This window comes from Leptinotarsa decemlineata, unplaced genomic scaffold, assembly GCF_025532065.1.
Source record: "Leptinotarsa decemlineata unplaced genomic scaffold, Ldec_3_MD MMD2_P_RNA_scaffold_14, whole genome shotgun sequence".
In the NCBI taxonomy this organism is placed as follows: domain Eukaryota; kingdom Metazoa; phylum Arthropoda; class Insecta; order Coleoptera; family Chrysomelidae; genus Leptinotarsa; species Leptinotarsa decemlineata.
Genome location: NW_027412528.1, coordinates 4,677,194 through 4,700,410, shown reverse-complemented (window position 1 = coordinate 4,700,410; position 23,217 = coordinate 4,677,194). Strand labels below are relative to the sequence as shown.

At 34.9% G+C, this 23,217-nt stretch overlaps 1 protein-coding gene across 3 annotated transcripts in view; it reads right to left on the bottom strand.

Annotated features, from left to right (window-relative positions):
* Window positions 1–23,217, bottom strand: part of LOC111515950 (ATP-binding cassette sub-family C member 4) — a 161,206-nt gene that overhangs the window by 79,733 nt on the left and 58,256 nt on the right. For all 3 annotated transcript variants that reach the window (XM_074176982.1, XM_074176978.1, XM_074176986.1), the window contains one exon: window positions 15,163–15,458. In XM_074176982.1, the coding sequence (XP_074033083.1) occupies window positions 15,163–15,458 (296 nt within the window). The remainder of the gene's footprint in view (window positions 1–15,162; window positions 15,459–23,217) is intronic.

Below are 23,217 nucleotides of genomic sequence, written 5' to 3'. Positions count from 1 at the left end.
GATTATATGATTTTCATACAGTAGTGTATGAAAATTGTCATCGTTATTCTCTTTGTAAATCCTAGATGCATGGAGGCAGTGATTCGTACATTAGATTTTTACACATCGCGATAACAATTTGCATTGGACTATCATAATATGATTATATGATGAATTTCACTAGTTCGGACTTCCATTGTCTACTATATAAAATGATTTGAAATCCCTGAAACAAGTAAAACAGAATAATTAAAAAAAAGAAGAATAGTTGAAAATAACAATTATATTAAGCAACAATAAACCTGAAATGAAATGATAGTGAAATAACCTACAAGTAAAAATATAATGATTGAAAAAATAAAAATTAAAGAAATGAAAAAAAGAAAATAATAAAAATAAAAGTGTAGAGATTCCAAGTCACGTTAGTTCACGACGTTTCGATTGTTGGTATCTACAATCGTCTTCGGGTGATGACTGGACTGATTCCTCCGAGAGATGACTCGGAGGAATGATGTGAAACGGTGGAATAGTGAAACAACGTTTAATTCTTCTCTCTCAACCTACTGCATTTAACTCCATACAGAACAAAAATTAATTCTTCAAAACAGTGAATTAGGTTTGGTGAAGTGAATGTGAATACAAACTTCATATTGAATGTGAGTAGAAAACCATATTTTCTTCAAAAACTGTGGGCAATCACATTGTTTACGATCCGTCCTGAAAATTTTATGATAAGGATTACGGCTGGGGCACTATCCCACCATAATTCGAAAGCCAGCAGAATAACCAATTTCTCCGTTCGGATTTTCAAATCGTAAATTATGGATGATAAAACACAACTGATTTTAGAGGAAATTAGAAAAACTAAAATAGAGTTGAAGAACAGCATTGAAGCGAGCGAGGCAAAAATTTTGCTCAAAATTGAGGATCTCAAGTTTAGAGTTCAACAACTCGAAGACGAGAACTCGTTCCTGAAAGGAAAATTGGAGAAATTAGAACGGAACGAAAAACGAAACAATATTATTGTATTTGGGTGGTCCACACCTAACGAAAATATTACATCTGAATTCATTTGCAGTGAACTCAGTAAACTGGTGGAAGTCGAAGTAAAAGAATCAGACTTGAACAACTTTTATTGTCTTGGAAAAAAAGAGAAGCGTCCTGTGAAAATTGAATTTTTGTCTCACATCAAAAAAACTGAAATTATAAAAAATAGTAAAAAACTCAAAGGAAGCGGATTCTCTATAGCTCACGATTTAACTGATCAGCAGCGCAGAGAATTTCTTTCACTGAAGGAGTATCTTCTCCAAGAGAGACGCAACGGCAAGAGGTGCTTCATCAAAGGGAGTAATTTAGTTATAGAGGATAAGGTATTCTCACTACAAGAATTACAAGAAGCGGAGCAAGAAACAGAGAGAAAGTGTGATAGCACGCCAGCCACCCCAACTCAGCCATTGCTATTACACTTGGAAGATAAAATTCAAATACCGAAAAACTTCAAAGACACTAAGACAAGTAATCAACTGAACAACACTCCAAAATCTAGCGGTAACACAAAGAAAATTCTGAAAGCTGACAAAACCATTAGATTACGATCAAACTCACAAAAAAAAGAATAACTTTCAATTATTGATGCATATTTTTTCTTCGGACTCATCAATTATCCACGATAGCTCTTCTACATTGAATACAATCATTCCATTCTTTCAAGTTCATGATCGATAGGTTGCATTTTTAATCGCAAGTTATCTGTGTAATCATAATCTTTTAGTTAATGAATTTAGCTCAGCTCTTTCCTTTCTTCAATGGATCAATACATCCGTGATTTCAATGTAGATACGATTGAAACTTTCACCCTTCAAAACTACAATGAATGTAAAAATATTTTGGACGTCAACAAAAGTTCGTGCAATTTCAAAATACTTCATAACAATATTCGCAGCCTAAATAAGAATCTCGATGAATTTAAAGTTTTCCTCAGCGGTTTGAATTCTGATATAGATTGTGTGGCTTTAACAGAAACATGGGTGTTGAAAAATCCTGAACTGTATGGCATTCCAGGATATGATATGCTATATAGCGAAGGTGATTTAAACCAAAATGACGGAGTAGTGATTTATATTCGATCCCACCTCAATTATTACCATAAAATAGTAAAGATAAACCATATTAAAGCTATCGAGTTGAAAGTTGAATTCGGAAATACTTATATATATTTATTTGCAATTTATCGACCCCCATCTACAGACCCTTACGACTTCAGTAGGGACTTATATACATATTTACAAACTTGTTCTTCTGATACAGCTTCTTATTCCATATTTTTAGGCGACATCAACATTGATATTTTGAGAAATAACGATGTGACTGATGAATATTTGAATATCCTGAGTGAGTTTGGCTATGTTTCCGCTATCAATAACCCGACTCGAATGCAAGGAGATAACGGATCTTGTATCGATCACATCTTTATCAGAGCAGTTCCCCTACTGCTTGAAAGAGTTATTGCTATGGTAATTCGAACTGATATCACCGATCATTTTTCAACTGCGATTCAAATGATATTTGATACTCCTCAATGCAATAAAAAAATCAGTCAAAAGATGATGACGCACATTAAACAATCCGAGTTAAGGAAAAATATGGAAAACATATCATGGGAGGTTGTCTTTAATGCACCCTCAGCAGATTATGCTATGAACAGTTTCCTCAATATCATCAATAATGCCATAGAACTATGTACAGTTCAAATAAGACCTAAAAGAAAAAACACAAAGATAGCGCCATGGATTACAAATGGTTTAGTGAAATCGGTTAATACAAAAAATGAACTTTTCAAACGCGTACGTTCGAATCCCATGAATATGCAGTTGAGGAATGATCTTAGAGTATATCAGAATAAACTAACAAATTTAATAAGGAGAGCAAAGTATGACTATTATCAGAAAAAAATTAAAATGAACTCGACAGACTCTAAAAGCTTATGGGAAGTTGTAAAAGAAGTAAGCAACACTCATAAAACGAAACGCCCCATTACTCAAATAAAAACGGAAGAGGATGGTACTGTAACAGATAAACATGCCATCGCCAACGAATTCAACTTTATATATTCCACCTTAGGAAAAAAAATGGCAGATAAGATAAAAAAAAACCCAAATTTCCTATATTTCCCTGAAACTGTACCAAATTCTTTTGTTCTTCTTCCTACCAACAGAAATGAGATCAAAGAGGTTATCAAAGATCTAAAGCCAAAAAAATCCACTGGAATTGACGGTATCTGTTCTGAAACGTTGAAATCCATTTCCTTGTATATCGAGGAGCCTTTGGCATTCATTTTCAATATGTGTATGGATACAGGTTTCTGGCCAACAGCACTAAAAAAAACAATAGTTATTCCTTTATTCAAGAACGGCGATGAGACAGTAGTTACAAATTACAGGCCCATTTCCCTTACTACACACCTGAACAAAGTTTTTGAAAAAATCCTTAAAAAAAGGTTAACATCGTACGTCTCGAAATATAACATAATATCTAATCGTCAGTTTGGGTTTCGCGAAAAAGTATCCACTCAGGACGCAATCATAGCTCTCATCACAGATATATCATCAGCTCTTAATGAAAATAAACCATGCCTATGCGTATTCATCGACTTGTCGAAGGCATTCGACACAGTTGACTATGACCTTCTATTGAAATCCTTGGAGGATATTGGTATAAGAGGCAAAACTTTGAATTTGTTCAGAAGTTACCTCACTGATAGATTCCAGTGTGTGAGAATTGATGACGTGTTGAGTGACACGCGAAAAACTGTTATTGGGGTTCCCCAAGGCACGGTTTTAGGACCAATCCTTTTCAACATATATGTGAATGGACTGTACTCTATCGAAAGCAAAGGTAAAATATTAGGTTTTGCAGACGATACGGCTATTTTCTACAAGGCGAATGGCTGGGAGGAACTGAAAAGTATTGTTGAAACTGATCTCGGATCAATAAAAAATTGGCTTGAACATCGATTGTTGACAGTAAATTTCAATAAAACTCATTATCTACCCTTCAGTTGCAATAATTTCAGTAATCCTTCTTTTTCACAATTGAAGATTGGACAACATGTAATACTTCCCGAATCAAAAGTGAAATATCTAGGTGTGATAATTGACTCACATCTCAAGTGGAAGGAACATATTCAATATATCTGTAATAAGTTACGTTGTATACTATACAAATTCAAATATTTGTTGAAAATACTGACATACTCTGATCTCAAAATTCTATATCACGCACTCGTGGCGAGTCATCTGAGCTATGGAATCGCTTGCTGGGGTGGAACATTCCATATACACCTTCGTCCACTTGAGGTGCTCCAAAACAGGTTCCTGAAATTGATGCTATCAAAACCACCACATTATTCAACAGAATCATTGTATTCCGAAGCTAAAGTTTTCAATATCCGCCAACTGTTTTACTATAATATTGTCATAGCTTATTACAAGAACAGATGTTTCACTCTTCCGACTCACTTATACAACACCCGTAAAAAAAATAACCACGTTATTCCTCAAACGCAAAAATCAATTTTCCAGCATTCATACAATTACCTTGCTCCTAAGCTGTTCAATACTATTCCCGACGAAATGCGCAGTGTCACAATTATTCATTTGTTCAAGAAAAAATTAAGATTATTCATATTATCTCAACCAAGAAATTTTTTTGCTGAACTTGTTGACAAAAAAAATATTTGAAATTTGTGTGTTATGTTTGTTATATACCTGAACCCATATGATGCATATGTTTGCATGTACATCATTAACATCAATTCATTTAAGTATAAAGCAGTTTCATAATATAATGTATAATGCGCGTTATTATTTTTTGAATTTTTTTACAACAGTACCTATTATGAAATGAAAAATATCACCCTTCTGATCGTTCAACTTCTAGGTTTACAATTTGGTCATTTTATAGCCCTAACATTATTTTAAAAAAAAAGTGTCTGTATGTATTTGTGTGTGTATGTGTTAAGTTTTCTTTTTCAGGCGAAACAAGTGCTTTTGCACTTATTGCCATTTTACTTTATTCAACATAGCTATTATTTGTTTGTATGATTATAATTATTCTTTTTTATGAATAAAGTCATTATTATATTATTTTATAGGTCGTTGAAATACTTTCACTTTCTCTACTTTCCATTTTCCGCTTCACTGATTCCGTGAGCGATGACCGTTTTGGCGGGAGTTGGTCATTTGTCGTTTGATGATGGGTTTCCATATGTTTCGTATATCTTCGCTGGCCTGGCTGAATACGTTGTTGGACAACATGTATACGGCTTCCTTAAATTTTCTCCTGAACCAATGTTCCTCTCTGTGCAAGATCTCAGCTTGGGACCACTCGATGTTGTGTTGATGGGTCCAAACATGGTCTGCTATTCCTGATTTGCTGATTTCTCCTCGCTGTGTATGCTTCTTGTGCTCAGCAATGCGAACATTCAATGGCCTCTCAGTTTCACCAATATAGGATTTTCCGCACTCACAGGGTATCTGGTAAATGCAATTCTTGGAATGGCAGTCCGCGTTTGGGGGCCTGGTTTTCGTGAGGCTGCTACGGATAGTGTTACCGGATCTGAAACAGGTTCTAATGTTGTACTTGGAACCAATTCTTCTTATCCTCTCCGATAATCCTCTGATGTAGGGAAGTGCAAGCACTGGTTGTGACGGCTTCTCTTCCTTGCGAATCTCCTGCTGTCTTTTAGCCAAAGTCTTTTCTACCATCGCTTTGGAGTATCCATTCCGCTGAAGATCATTTTTGATGATGTCTAGTTCCTTCTCGAGACCTTCCTTTGTATTACAGAGCCCCAAAGCACGGTCTAATAGAGTCTTGATGATTCCTCTTTTTGTCGATTGATGGTGGTTGGATTCGTGGTTCAGATACTGTCCCGTATGAGTGGGTTTCTTGTGGGCTTCTTCAATGGCCCGAGTTTCAAACCACTCCATATATATGTTGGCTATGACTGGTGAAAGTGGCGATCCCATTGGCAGTCCCTCATCTTGTGTAAAGAATTCGTCCTTCAGTTGGAAATAACAGTTTCGTACACAGCATCCTAGTAATTCCATAATTACTTCAATAGGTAGATTCGTTCTCTCTTTCAGGTTCCCGTCTTCGGATAGCTTTCTCTGTATGATTTGGAGTGCTTCTTCGACCGGAACGTTGGTGTAAAGGCTTTCCACGTCGAAACTAATTAATTGATCTTCCTGTGTAACCTCAATTGACCCTAGTAGTTCGACAAAATGCCTTGAATTCTTCACAAAAGACGATGTTTTTCCTTGTAATGGTTGTATTAAGGGAAGTAAAAATCTAGACAAGTTTTGAGTAGCCGAATCTCTGGAGCTGATGATCGGTCTAAGCGGAACGTCCTTCTTGTGAATTTTGGGTAGACCATACAAGTGAGGGGGCTTACTGTGGTGCGGTGTTAGCCATGATCTTTCCTTGTCCGAAAAATAGACTTGGTGTTTTTTCAAAATCTGGTACAACTTCCTTTCGATTGATGCAGTAGGGTCCCGTACGATCTTTGTGTATCGTCCCTTCTGCAGAACCTCTTCGATCTTCTGTTCGTAGAGAACGGTATCCATTACCACAGTAGCGTTTCCTTTATCTGCAGGTAGGATCTTGATGGTGTTGTCTCTACGTAGGCCGTTCAGAGCTCTACGTTCTTCCTTGCTGATGTTAGATGTTGGAACTGGTTCTCGATCCAACTGTTCTCTAATTTTCCATCTGAACTCTTCTGCCTCGGTCTGGTCAATGAGGGAACTGGTGGATTCCACCGCAGTAATTATCTCCAAAGTGGGCACAGATGTTGGCGTAATGGCAAAATTCAGGCCTTTCCTCAACAAGAGAAGCCGTCACAACCAGTGCTTGCACTTCCCTACATCAGAGGATTATCGGAGAGGATAAGAAGAATTGGTTCCAAGTACAACATTAGAACCTGTTTCAGATCCGGTAACACTATCCGTAGCAGCCTCACGAAAACCAGGCCCCCAAACGCGGACTGCGATTCCAAGAATTGCATTTACCGGATACCCTGTGAGTGCGGAAAATCCTATATTGGTGAAACTAAGAGGCCATTGAATGTTCGCATTGCCGACCACAAGAAGCATACACAGCGAGGAGAAATCAGCAAATGAGGAATAGCAGACCATGTTTGGACCCATCAACACAACATCGAGTGGTCCCAAGCTGAGATCTTGCACAGAGAGGAACATTGGTTCAGGAGAAAATTTAAGGAAGCCGCATACATGTTGTCCAACAACGTATTCAGCCAGGCCAGCGTAGATATACGAAACATATGGAAACCCATCATCAAACGACAAATGACCAACTCCCGCCAAAACGGTCATCTCTCACGGAATCAGTGAAGCGGAAAATGGAAAGTAGAGAAAGTGAAAGTATTTCAACGACCTATAAAATAGTCATCTCTCGGAGGAATCAGTCCAGTCATCACCCGAAGACGATTGTAGATACCAACAATCGAAACGTCGTGAACCAACGTGACTTGGAATCTCTACACTTTTATTTTTATTATTTTCTTTTTTCATTCCTTTAATTTTTATTTTTTCAATTATTATATTTTTACTTGTAGGTTATTTCACTATCATTTCATTTCAGGTTTATTGTTGCTTAATATAATTGTTATTTTCAACTATTCTTCTTTTTTTTTAATTATTCTGTTTTACTTGTTTCAGGGATTTCAAATCATTTTATATAGTAGACAATGGAAGTCCGAACTAGTGAAATTCATCACGAAACATTGTCAATCACCTTCAAACAAATGATTATATGATTTTCATACAGTAGTGTATGAAAATTGTCATCGTTATTCTCTTTGTAAATCCTAGATGCATGGAGGCAGTTTCTGTCACTTTCCCCCATAGCATAAACCGTTCGCAGCATATCTTCCAATACCTAATTCATGATTAAATGATTCAATCTACACGCAAAAAAAATCAACACATGGCGGTATTGACTAATTCAGATATTCATTTCTTTATTTGTGATTCATTTGGTCCGATCCTGGAAACAGTTTCGTATAGAGCGATATTTCGAAGTTGATTCTGAAGTTATCAGAATTTATATAAAATAAAGTCAAATAGCACGGAAACTTATTTCTTAACATCATTGTACTGACGCAGGTAAATAAAACAAAACAGAAATCCACATTTCATCACTTGAATCGAGTCTTTTCCGACCGATATAACCTACAAATCAAAACAGCAAGGCTATTACCTGCTGTTTTCAACGATGATCTTCGGAAGACAGGTCCGTATTCAGCAATTCTAGTGGAACTAAGTTCAAAAATGAACGAAAATTCAAACGGGACTTCTGACTACAGGAGTTCCCAAAATGAACACTCAACTACTAGGACATATTCCGAAACACTTGCTCATCAGCAATACCCAACGAAAGACCAAGCCATTATATTTTCCGCAGTAGAAGGAGCTCAACTACAAGTAGAGAACTAGAAAACCTAGGTATTAAACTTCTTTCTCCGATGACCTTTCTCAAGATTAACTCTCCTCTACCTGAATACAATCATATCTACAGTTTCAGAAAACAAATATTTATAAACTCAGAAGAAAACCCAATCCCTGATTCATTAATAATTCATTCATAACGACACCCCCTACCGAATATTTTTATTAAAGGATAATTTCACGTGTTTTAGATGTAAAAAACAGGGTCATATAGCAGCACACTGTAAAGCACCAAATGATACCACTTCTGAAAGCACCCGATCAGAATTACCCCCAGTGAGCACTGAGCAAAAAATCAATAGTTCAGTACTAAACAAAGATATTGTTGAACCTATACCATTGGAAAGCAACAACAAAAGAACTTTCGAGGAAATTGTCACCCCACCCGAAACAGCAAATATTGAGACTAGTGACACACCGATTACATTTATAAAGCCACCAAAAGTTCCACAAAATAGCAAAAAACACAAAACCAATTAAAAATTTGTTTCCGCCAACAAACAAGCAGAGTCAGCCAAGAACTTTATACCGGAACAGGCTCCCCCCTTTATACTCAATTACACCCAAATAACCGATTCACTTGACAATTACTAAGGATCTCCAGAACCCATTAATATAATAAAAAACTATACAAATGACATGACGGCCTTAATTGATATGCTCACGGAGATACATCCTTACCTTAATGAAAGATCGATTAAAAGTAGATGCACCAAACTTAGAAAAAAGATATTAGCTCATCTCCAAACCGAAACACAGGAGATTAACCCCTCCGACATTGAAAGTGACTCCTCGCAAGACACCACTTACTAAAAACATATATCATATATAAAAAAAAACGTATCCACATTCGATCTAAATAATTCATTTTCTTCTATATTGCAATGGAACATCAACGGCTATATCAATAACCTACCAATGCTTCAAATTCTGACATCGCAACAAAACCCAGATGTAATCTGTCTCCAAGAAACTAATTTCAAAGACGGCAAAGAAGGAGTCCTGAAATATTTTGAAAACTATTCAAAAAATCGAAACAACCCATCCAAAGCAAGTGGGGGAGTCGCCATACTGGTAAAAAATACAATAGAAGTAGCCGAAATTCCAATTGAAACCAATATGGAAGCTATTGCTGTGCAATAGCTTCAAGGAAACAAGGAAACAACTTCATTCATATTTGTAATATATATTTACCACCAGGAAAAACAATAGAAAAACAAGATTTAATCAACTTAGAGCAAATTCCACAACCTCGTATAATTACTGGCGAATTTAATGCTCATAATTATCTCTGGGGCTCATCATACATCAACCAACGAGGACGAATGATTGAAGAAGTTATGGAACATTTTCATCTCTCTCTGCTGAACGACGGTACGCCTACGAGACTTAACGTCCAAACAGGAGAATCAACCCCACTTGATTTAACTCTATGCGATCCAAGTTTAACACCGAGACTATCATGAAATAGACTCGACTACACTTTCAATAGCGACCATTTTTCTTTATTGATATCCAACATGGAAATAACGACTAATGAAATTTCCACACCTATTCCTAAATGGAATATGAAATCCGCTAATTGGAATCACTTCTCACAACAAATCGATGCACAAATGGCCTCCTGTGATATTAATCATGATATTGATGAGTCTCTAAGCAAATTTTCAAAAATTATAGTGAAAGCAGCGGAAATATTCATCGGAAAGACAATCCATATCAATCACCATAAACCAGTACCATGGTGGAACGCTGAATGTGATCAAGCAATAAAATTGAGTAAAAGGGCCTTCAATTAATTCAAAAGGAACCCAAGCATGGACAATCGACTGGAGTGTCAGAAACTGAGAGCTAAATCACGACTGATAATAAAAACCTCCAAACGTAAATCCTGGAACGACTATATCTCGACTATCAATAGCTCGACTTCCATGAATGAAATTTGAACAAAGGTTAGAAAGATTTCAGGATTGAATACATGCAGTAAAATAAAGCAACTCAGAACACCAGGAAAAATAGTTTATGATGACCATGAAATCGCAGAAGAACTGGCTAAAACCTACAGAGAAAGATCTTTTGTAGATGCCTCATATGTACAAAACCAGAAAAAAAACAGAAAATAAAAAACTCGACGATATTGGAAAACGATTCCTGAATTTACCAATCGCGGAGAATGAATACAAGGAAGCATTACTAACTTTTCGCGATACTAGCCCAGGACCAGACGACATTCCTGTACTATTCCTTAAAAATTTACCAGCTAGTGCCCACCAACACCTACTTCAACTCTTCAATATAATCTGGACAGAACGTAACTTCCCAACAATCTGGTCAAAATCAATCGTCATACCCATCTTGAAACCGAAGAAACCTAAAATGAACCCTGACTCATATAGACACATATCTCTAACATGCGCAATGAGCAAATTGTTAGAAAAAATCATTAATAAAAGATTATTGTGGACATTGGAAAAGTACAACTTAATCATACCAGAACAGAGCGGATTTAGAAAACAAAGATCAACAATGGACAACATAATAGATCTGGAAAGCGATATTAATGTGGCTATTGCTATGAAACAATCTTGCCTTGCAGTATTCTTTGATATTAAGAGAGCATTCGACACAGCACTGCGAGATCAAATTAACCATAAGCTCCAAATGTGGAACATTGAGGGAAACTGTTTATCATTCATCCAAAATTTCATTGGCAACAGATCTTTCAGAGTTAGAACAAACGGAGTATTATCTAATGAGATGATTCTTGAAAACGGCATCCGTCAGGGTTCAGTCATTAGCCCCACCCTTTTCATCATTGCCATAAATGACATTCTCCAAAACCTAAAACTTCCTTCAAAGGCACGTATCTATGCAGATGATCTTGGGCAATGGTCGAACATATCCGGCTTCACGTTTTCATCCGACAAAACTAGATACATATTATTTTCAAAGAAAAATACTGAAAATAGGGCAGCAGACCTTGTACTGAACCAGCAGAGCTTGAAACAGGAAATTAGTATAAGTTTTTTAGGTATGACATTTGATCAAAAACTGGATTGGAAAAGCCACATCAGAGATCTCATCAACTCATGTTACCAAAGGCTCAATTTATTAAAAACCTTGACCTACAAAAATTGGAGCTCGAATCGACAAACATTACTAATGCTATATAGAACTCTTATACGATCAAAACTAGATTATGGTTCAATTGCTTACAGTTCTGCAAATAAATCATTACTGAAAAAACTTGATGTAATACATAATACTGCAGTACGTATAGCATTGGGAGCTCATCACACAACACCTATAGAAAGTCTATACAGTGAGGCCGGTGAACCATCACTAGAAGACAGAAGGACATACTTGAGTCTCAAATATGCAGTGAAGCTGAAAAATCAACCAGCACACCCTACTTATGACAATACTATAGCTAGCAGATTCAGTCAGTGGTATGAGAGTAAACCAAGATCCTCAAAACCTTTCTACGAAAGAGTCAGACTCAATATCAACAAGCAAAATTTTACCCTCCCGGAATGTTACCCATATCCACTCAACCTTCCTCCCCCATGGACCTTACCTGAACCAACATGCCTCACAGAGCTTAGTCATCTCCCAAAATATGAAACTAACTCTACATTATTCAAATCAACCTACGAGCTATATTGGAGAATCACCAAGGCTTTACACAAATATATACCGACGCCTCCAAAACAACTGTGGGAACAGGAGCGGCAGTTGTAGGACCACATTTCTTTCTCCAATTCAAACTACCTTCCACTAGCACGGTATACACTGGTGAACTCTATGCTATATTCCGAGCTCTCTAATTTATCAACTCAACTGAAGACAAAAATTGCAAATACCTTATTCTGACAGATTTGCTGAGCTCACTGCAAAGTATACAAAAATTAAATCCCCCCAATTCATTAGTAGCTGATGTGAAACTACAACTTCATGTAGCACAACAGAGAGAAACAGTTATTAAATTTATATGGATAGGTAATGAAGAAGCTGATAGAAATGCAAAAGAGGCTATAAATAGTAATAACGCTGAAATAGTTCATCAAGTAGCACTGAGTGACTTATAGTATGCCATTAAAAAGAAGGTGGAAACGGCATGGCAAAATCGGTGGAGTGAATCAATTTCGAAACTTCGGGAAGTGAAATCATCAATAAAACCGTGGACAAATTTACCGAAAAAACGTAGAGATCAAATGATCATCACACGTCTACGTCTTGGTCATACACGATTAACCCATGATTATCTTTTCAAAAACACCAACCAACCGATGTGTGAAACCTGCAATGAACAACTCACTGTTAAACATATCTTGACAGAATGCCTAAACTTCGCCCCTCAAAGGAATCTGCACAGGCTGATAGGAACGCTAAAAACTATTTTAGGAACATACAGATAATGTACTTTCATTCATAGAAGCTATTCATATCAAAAACAAATTGTAAATATGCTAGTAAAATACTGTTCGCTAATAACCAAAATGGTTGATGCGATTAAATATAAAAAAAATGTCTTTATGTCAATCATAGATAACTGAAAAGCAGTATAGATATTCTTTAGGTTTTTCACGCATTCCTTACCGCTGATAACTATCACAAGATGGTATAAAAAAAAGGAGAGGAGCAAGGCAGGTTCTGACGCATTCCAAGGTCGTGCGTCATTGGTAAGTGTTTCAGAGAGAGACTTTAGTGAGTGGAAGAGAGAAACATGTGACGTAATCGATGCAGAGAAGGATGGAATTCGAAGAGCGTGGGCCCCCTTGAGACTCTGCTTCAGGCCTTCACCCCTAAGCCCCCTTATCGCGCACCAGTCACGTGGTCCTAGTGATTATCGGCAGCTGAGTGAAATTCAATTAAAAAAACTTATCGAAATGAGATTTGAACGCAGGTCGCCGGCGTGATAGACTCTGTCCTTAGCCTCGACATCAACGTAGGAAGTTCTATGTGATTGCGAATTGTTGATATTCATGGCGGTTGTTTTGTCGGCTGTCGACGATTCAAAGTGATGAATGAAAACCGAGAAGGGTGAACTGATTATCGGAGAGATTCAGAGAGCGAGGTTTAATTATAAAATTAAAACATGTAGATGAAAATATTGGGAGCGCAAAAGTGATATGTTAATAATAATGTACGATGAATCAGATTGAAGAAAAAAAAACATGGCGGTGGGCATTCAGTGGAGCATACAGGGTGTGGAAAAAATACATCATTTCAGAATAAAACATGGTATCGATGTATATACAGGGCGTTTCAAAGTACATCATTCACGAAAAAAATATGTTTGTTCAACGGGGAAATGGCATCCGAAAGTGTCGGGGAGTTACGTGTTGTGGAGTTACCTTTTGATGGTGGGGGAATTGGGAAGCGGAGTATTCGACAATGAAATTTCAAAATACATTGTTTTGCGTACGTTTCGACCGTTTTACATGCATTTCTACCGTTTTGCGTGCGTTTCGACTGTTTTGCGTTGAAACATTTCACACATGAAAAAATACAGGGTGTTCCATTTGAAAAAGTTGAATCATGTCGGTTTGAAAATGAATGAAACTTGACCATTTTCACCGAGCACCCTGTATATTTTTTCAGAAAGTTGAGATTTTCTGAATTATCATAGTGACGATGACTAACTATTCCCAAAAAAACCTCTTAATTGCTGTAGACATGCGGGTGGTAAATTAAAAAGTATTGTCAGCAAAATAGGTTTCTCATGAATTACTTGGCAATGCCGCGATGGAAATTCAAAAACAATTTTTTTTTAGACAACTAAAAAAATGTGGAATCGAATGATGTATTCATATACTGGGTGTTTTATTTGAAATAATATAACTTTGATTGGTCACGCTCGGCTGAATCTCCCAGTATGCAAGAAAATAATTTTGAAAGGTAGTATTTATCGATATGACTGCAAAAAAATTGAACAGTTCAAAAAATTGTTTCCTCTGATAGGAATGGACGGGAATCTTGTTGACTCACCAAAAGTTTTTCAGAGGTTAGGAGGTAGATATTTCTGTCGATAGTGATAAGTCATTTTGTTCTTTCTATGGCTAATTCAAATAGAGAATACCTCGCATTGTTGAGTAATGAAATCAATGAAATTTTCCAGTGGTGCCTGCATAGTTGAATCTGACAAAATTATTTCAGCAATGCTAGGAATCGGACGTTGAAAGGCGGGATCTCGTTAACCCTTATCTCGTACAAGTTTAGACTCTTGAGATGAATAATCGCATATCAGTTTGCACCTGTTTATGTTACTTTGCAAGATTTCCGTTGAGTTTTTGAAATGGCTTACGAACTATAAAATATTTTTAACGATTCTAAAATAAAAGTTGTAAACTTAACTTTGCCTTGTTCGAACATGAGTATTCCAACGAATTAATAATTTCAACCAAGAAACCTTGAAGAAACATTCCACAGAATGGTTCATAGTGAATAACAAAACGATAGTAGATGCGAAGTTATAGGCTGTGTACGTGATATCGCTTATGACAATTTCCACCAAATTTTCCATAGGATTTCACAAATATTGCCTGGTGTTCAATGGACCTCTCTATTTCCATACAATGCATCGAATACACAACAAGAATATACTTCAAATTTTCGAATGAAATCTGGTATTTTTGATGAATACTTTTATTACACTCACCCGTGCCGCAGTTATTGCTTGATTTGTGAGGGCCATAGTTGCCAAAGTAACGAATAGAGCAAATGTATTATTGAATAGATTAAAAGCCATGAAAACAGCTTTGATATAGGCTCCCCTCCGTAACATTGTGACCTCAGCTCTTCTTGCTACCCCAATCAAATTTTCGAAAGATTTCTCCCAGGCATACATTTTTATCAATTCAATTCCATGAATCACTTCATCCATTAGTCTTATCCTTTCGTCTGTTTTGACTGCAGTTTCTTCTCGGTATCTTTTCGATAAACGTCCAAGATATGCTGAAAAGTATCAGTTCATTATATTTTCAATTTATCTCATTTGCAGAAGAATATAACAATCAATAGCGTCGAATTGAAACTCTTTTCTGTTCAGAAAGGTTCATATTCAACTTGCAGATACAATACACATGATTTCAAACAACTACCCGAACGACCTATTGAAACCTTCAATTTCAATCCCACTGAGAAATACCTCGTAGAGCAACGAAAATGATCGATCAATTTGTTTAAAGATGGTTGACAATGCCTCATTGTGAATTTCATTAATTGTGACTTCCATTGTCTAATACGATTCGAAATCCCTGAATAGCTGAAAATAATAATAATAATAATACGTTTATTCATCCAAATGATCCATCACAATTATGCCGGATACATTGGATTTAAAATTCGATAAATATGTGAGCAAAAAGGAGAGAAGTTCAACGTAGTTGCTCTTTCACTTTTCCCTGGGAAAATACTTTTTTTTTTAACACAAGACAAAAATACCTAACCTGATTTTGTGGTAATAATAAATTATTCTTCTTCTTCTTCTCGTTTTTTATGGTCTTTGCTTCCATTCGGTGCAGTAGACCAGTCTTCTCCTATTGCATAACTGATGTTATGCAATAGTCGCTTCGTCCGAAGACGTAGAGTGTCTTGCTTAACGCAAACCAAGTCTTCATATTGTTGATATACATTTTTTAACAGTCAGTAATTGTTTGTGCTCACAGGTGGTTTATTTTTGATTTAGGAGTATCTGTGATTTTAACGGATTCAATTAGGAATATTTGGGATATTAGGAACATTAACCTTCTCATATATGATGGAATCGGCCGATACTTGATGAAAATCCATAACTAACGTATTCCAAAAACACTTTATTGTGAGATTTTCACTAAATTGTTTTACAAAACAAAATCTGTGATTATTGTGATTATTGAATATTCCACTATCTGATAGGGATTTCCAGAAAGAGCTGAATTTGATCAAACAAATCGCAATTAATAACGGTTATAAGGTAGATATTGTAAACTCCATTCTTTCCAAAAAACGACAAAAGCAAGCCATGGATCTGGTCTACCCATATTCAAGATGCGATAACGTGAGTTATAAGACATTGACATATGTGGGGGAACCAAACAGGAATATTGCCCGTTTTTTGAAGAAAGAAGGCGTAAACGTAGCTTATAGAACGAATAATAACCTAAGTAAATTTATTAAAAACAATAAGGACAAAACTTTGGTGTCGGATAGATCAGGAGTATATAAGCTGACTTGTGGCTCCTGTCCAAAACTGTATATTGGGCAAACAGGAAGAACATTTTTCCAACGAATTAAAGAACATAGGAGTAGTTTTGTAAATAGAAAGACCAATTCCACATTTGCAAACCATCTTTTAGCAGAAGGACACGAGTTCAATCATGAGTACGAGGTGTTACATTTAGAAGAGAAGAGTTTGAAACTTAATCATCTAGAATGTTTAGAAATCAATAGATTCAGGAATTCGGGTAATTTACTGAATGATCAATTAGAACTCAATAACTCTCCGTTACTGAATATATTTTTTCAAATGTGAAAATGGAACATAAGTGCAGGTAATTTAATTCGTTAGAAACTCAGGTAAAATATCAGCTACTTAAAATTCAGGTATTTCGTTTACAGGTACTTTGATTTCAGGTACTCCATAAACTATATATATATATTTATTATTGAATGTGTAGAATTAGTTGAAAGACACGCCAGATGAAGCCATTGTATGGCGAAACACGTGTTGCGTTTTTGTAAAACAATTTAGTGAAAATCTCACAATAAAGTGTTTTTGGAATACGTTATTAACCTTCTCGTTTTCCTTTATACCTGTATATGGTTGTAAACCATATACTTAATCAAATCTTTGCAAATTCTGTAGTTTGAGTTTTTCAGTACAGTAATCATGTTCAAAGAAGCTGAGAATCCATTTTGAATCATTTCTTGATAAAGATCTTGTCCAGGGATAGTGTTGATAGGGCACTCCAAAAAAATATGGTTAATTGTTTCTGATTGTCCACATTCACAGTTTGGGCTGTTACCATTCCCAATTTTATATAAATGATATTCACAACTACAGTGACCTATTCTCATCTCATATTCGGTATTTTCGTATACCATGGTTTTGAAGGATATTCGGATTGAACCGAATATCTCATTTTTCCATTGCGTATAAAATTTTTAATTAATTGTTTGTTTTAAATTTGGGATGAAATTCTTTTCATCCACCTCAATATCCAGTGGAATATTTAGAGATGTACCAATTTTTGCTAGAGTATTCGCTTTTTCATTACTTTCGATCTGTTGATGTCCGGGTATCCAAGTCATTTCAAAAGTAATTTCATTTTGTAAGGCTAGTCTTATTCTGTCTTTGATATTAAATGTAACGTAATCGCAATTTATTGATTTATCCGCATTTTGTATTCTTTCTATTCTATTCTATTCTATGTATTAGTATAATTTCCGCCTCACATATACTTATATGCTCATTCAGTCTAGGTGAAATGACATAATCAATCCCAGGAATGTTAATACCTATTCCCACTTTATTATTCTGTTTAGATGTATCTGTAAATACAAATGAGTATTCTTCCTTAACTTTCTCAACGAATAATCTAAAGTTGTTTTTATTTCGGGTATCAGTTTTTTTAAGCTTCGAGTACAATATTTTCAAAATTAATACATTTTTTATTTGCTTCTATTGAATATGGTATTTGTTATTCGGTCCAATAAGTAATTGGTTGTTCGTGCATTATGTTAAGTAATTCCAAAATGTCAATTATGGGTGGTCGAAATTCTATGCATTTGATTACGTATTTGTGTGCTAGCCATTGTCGTCTAGATTCTAAATTTATTACTCCCGCTTTCGCTATTATGGCGTTTATTGGAGTTGATTTCATGCACCCCAGAATCACTCTGAGTCCCTGAATATATATTTGATCTAGCCTCTTTAGGTTTTTTTTTCCGTACATGGTTTGAAAAATATGCTACCATATTCTAAATGTGCCCTAACTATTCCATTAAAAGCCATTATCATTGTTGTGGGGCCTGCTCCCCACCACGTTTTGCAAAAACTTTTCATAATGTTTATTCCTTTATTTGCTTTATTGATTATGTACTCAATGTGTTTGTCCCATTTTAAATTAGATCTAGTGATTTTTCCCAAATATTTTACCTCATTTCTTGTTTTTATTCGTTTGTATTTTTAATTAGTTTTTCTAACATTTTAAGTCCGCATAGCGACAGTACTGTTGGTCTAAAGTTGTTTATATCCTTTATGTTATTGTCTCTTTTATGTATTACAATTATTAAGAATTCTTTCCATGATTCGGGTAATGACTTTCCCTGTAGTATTTGATTATATATGTTCAGTAGTATCAATTTCATTTGCCTCGGTAAATGATTGAACATACTATACGGAATACCGTCTAACCCTGGTGCTGTTATTTTTTTATGAATGAATGGTAGAACTCATGTGAATGATATCTGATTTTTATTGCACAACGAATGTTTGAAATACAAACTGAGTGGAGAAAAGTATCTTCTGTATAATTCAGTGTTCATATAGAAGTATTTGTTTCGAAAGAATTTTTTTTTCTTTCGTGTAATTCAATGTTTATATGAAAGTAACTGTTTCAGGAGGACTTTCTTTCAGTTTGTGTCTGAAAGTTACTTCTTTGCATGATCTACACATCCATGTATAGAGTTACTTATTTTCAAATTGATTACTTCCCTCCTTTCTTTGGAAGATTCCCACATCCCTTTTTTGTATCAAGATGGAGTAGTAGAAAGCCAAAAACTTTCTTTCTCAAAAATTAATCACTCCTAAAAATATAACCCCTTCAATTCATACATGATTATATATTATGTCTTCACGTATTGAGGTGGCTATGCCATCATATACGTCATGTCAATTTTGTCCAATGATATTGTAATTTTTTATGTTTATTTTTTCGGTGTTGTTTGAGCCATGTTTCATTTAGAAAAATGACTTGTGGACATTTTTTTTGTATATTATGAATAAGATAATGATAGTTCATATTCATACTTCTTATATTCCACTGAATAATTTTCATGTTTTCGGGTTCCCCTGTCTATCGAATGCTTAATAAAATTCAGGTGAGTCCAGCTCTCTATATTGACTATTTTTTTCGTACGATTGAACTAATTCAATTATTTTTGTTTTTGCCTGTCTCGGTAATTTTGTAAAGTTTTCATAGTTATTTATTAAATTCTTCTTTTCTCTTTCATATTTTGTGCATAGTCAGTTCATTACTTTGACAAAATAGATATTTAATTGTTGTACAGTTTTTATATGTTTCATCGTCTTCATGTTGTTAGGTACAAGAAAAACATTCCCTTTTTCCTTTGCAGTTTTTTTTAATATACCCATATAATAAACAATTGAAACACTGAGTTACTGGAGGTACATATGGGGTCGTTACGTATGTCAAAAGACAAATATATATATATATATATATATATATATATATATATATATATATATACCTAGGTATTATTGTTCCTTTGAAAGGTATCAATATGGTGGATAAATTATGTACCAACATAATTTATTTTTCCATTTGTTGTAATTCTTCTATTCATTCGTTTAACTTTGATTACCTTGAATGGACTCTTTATCATATTTTTAATTCTTCTCCTGTAAAAAATATGAATATTCCTTTAAGTATTGCTTTGCACGTTACATGACTATATGGTATATTTGCATTATAACCATTTTCTCTCAGTCTTTCATTGTTTACCATATTATTTGCACTCTCTTTATTATTAAATTCTATTCCTACTTTGTTTCAACCATTTATTATTTTTTTAATATTACATACATCTTTGGCTATTTGTAGATGAGAAAAAGGTCTCAAATTTCTCGCTTCTGATGTAGATTCAATATCTACTATAAATGGGCCTTCATCTTTATCACAATACAATGGTATTTCACTACCATTATTTATTTCTATAATTTCAAAAAAATTGTCTACATTTTCAAAATTACGTATTTGTGATTGTAATCCAGAATTTCCGCGATTCCATCCCAGGAAACTTTCAATTTCACTATCAACACTATCCCTACTCGTGGTGTCTTCGTTATCTATATGTAATTTTTTTGGGGAAGACTCGTCTTCCCCCCCTCCTCTCCTAACATGTTTACTGTGACTTCCTCCTTATTTTATGAAATTTTTTATACCTTTAATATTTATTACCTCCTTCATTTATTTCTACTTTCTATAATTATATGTTAATAGCAATTATCTGAGAAGGTTAAATATTTGGTAATAATAAGGAAAAACCAGAAAAAAAAGGAATTGGGGAAACTCAAGATTAGTCGCACACCTGTTCTTTCGATGTTTCTTCTTCGAGAGCACAAGCACGAATCCATAAAAATTCATATACTTATATACAAATGAGTAATGAAAGTATATAAGTATAACACAAAAAAAACTGAAAGAAGAAAAATAGAAATGGAATTATTGAAGAATTCTTATACGTATTGCTCTTTGAAATATTCGTAATAACTAGACAGTACATGTATACCTATATAGAAAATCGTATTATCAGTTTTTGCTTTGAAAAGAATTCATCTCAAGAGTCTTTATTCATTTAGTAGTTTGAGTTTGATTTCTTTACTGAATTTGTGATATTTCATTTTTTTTTATTTCAATAGATGAACCATTGCAACGTTGTACGGCTTCACAAGTGAAAGATTTATTATAAGAAGCAGTCCTGTGAATTGGAAAGACAAAATTTGTGTTATGATGTCTAGTTCTGTGTGCATGACTGTTTAACTTGAGCTTTTTTGCGAGATAAATTGGCTCGTTTTGATTTACAATTTTGTGAATTAGAGTGTAGAAATTTCCCGTCGTTTCTCCATATTGAGCTCAGAATCACCATGTTAGGAATCACACGTTGAAAGGTAAGACCTCATTAGTCCTTAGCTTGCACAAGTTTCCCAACTTCTGAGAGTTGTCGTTCGTATGGGGGCGACAGCTGATTAACGGAAAAACAGATTTAAAACAGATTTTTTTTAAAGAATGGCTATTTAGGTACGGAGTAATGTGTTCTCGATATGATATATTGAAGAAGTAACGCATACAGTAACGCTGCAGTTTTGAACGTGTTGAATTTGCTTGGCTGTAGATGCAGCAACAGAATGTGTACATACTACATCGGCATAGTCGAATAAGCTGAGTATTAAAGTGTTACAAAGTTTACATTTTATACTGGGAGCGATAACATTGTTATAGTTATATAAGTGTTTCAGTCTCATAAAAGCGATTTTTCGTTTCATTTGATAATTTTATTTGCATATTTGTTTGTTTTAAATACGAAAGTGCGCATGAGGTGCCAATGAACAAAACTTGAGATTTACTTGGATTAATTTTTAAGTAGTGGGAGTCAGAATATCTTTTTGTCGCCTCCAGGTCTTCGTTTATGTTATTTTCTGCAGGTCTATAACATTTGTGAATTGAAAAGCCATCTGAGAATCATCAGCGTATTGATGTAACTCGATCTTTGTGGAACTCCTCGTTCAATTGTTTTCATAGAGGATCTAACTATACATTCGTTTTTTATTACAGATACACACTGTGATCGAGAATCGAAGTAACTTCTCACCCTGAATTGATAACAATTCAGGGTGACTGATAGTGTCGAAGGCTTTTCAAAAATCCAAAAGTACCAGAGAACTCACCTTTTAGTTTTCAATCGCCATTCTTGCGCCATCTACGATATTGATAAGTGCAGTATTCGAACTAAGGGTTTTTTTGAACCCAGATTGTTTCAAGTTGAGTAAAGTATTTGCTTTTAAATAGTTACTGATTTGGGTGTGAACGTGACGTTCGATGATTTTCGAGATTGCAGGAAGGATGCTGATAGGCCTCAGATCTTTAAAATCTGTTGGTGCAGCTATTTTTGCTACTGGTAAAATTATATATTTTTTCCACAATTCAGAATATTCACAAGAATCAGTAATGCAGTTTATTATATCCTTCAAGACATCTAAACAATGAGGAGTACATAGCTTAAAAATTTTTAGGAATATACATACCATCACAACCTTCAGCGTTGGTTTTTATATTATCCATAATTTTGCATATCTCCAAAATTTCAATGCCCTTGAAGGTGAAATCTGCATCAGGTACATTTGAATGTTTACGGGTGTCATAGTAGTCGTTTATATTTGTTTCTGGTAAACTAAAATTGCTAGAGGTATTTATAAAATAACTATTCAAACTCTCAACGTCCAGTAACTGCTCAGGAATGGTGGAATGTTCATTTTTGGTAAAATTCAGGTTATTGGCCGCTTGCCAGAATATTTTCTGATTATGAGGTAAGGAAATACATCTAAAATATGCCTCTTTCTCTCTTCTGATTGATTGGTTAGTGTTGTTCCTAAGCTGTTTGTTAGTGTTTTATTTTTAAGATATTTACGTTTCGCTTTGTCCCGATAAGTTATTATGATTTTTATAACATCAGTTATCCATGGCGTTTAGGGTTTCTCATGAATATGTAGTTTTTTCAGGGGAGCATACCTATTAGCCAGGCCTAGAACTAGCTAATTGAATAGCTTCAATTTTTCATTAACATTGTGGAGTTTGAGGATGTCATTCCAACTCAAATTCTGACAATCCCTGTTGAAGTCGGCAGTATCAATATTTTTATAATTTCGATATATAATAAATTTTGTTGGTTTTCTTGGTTTAGGACTCTCAAGAGTAGCTGATATCATAGAATG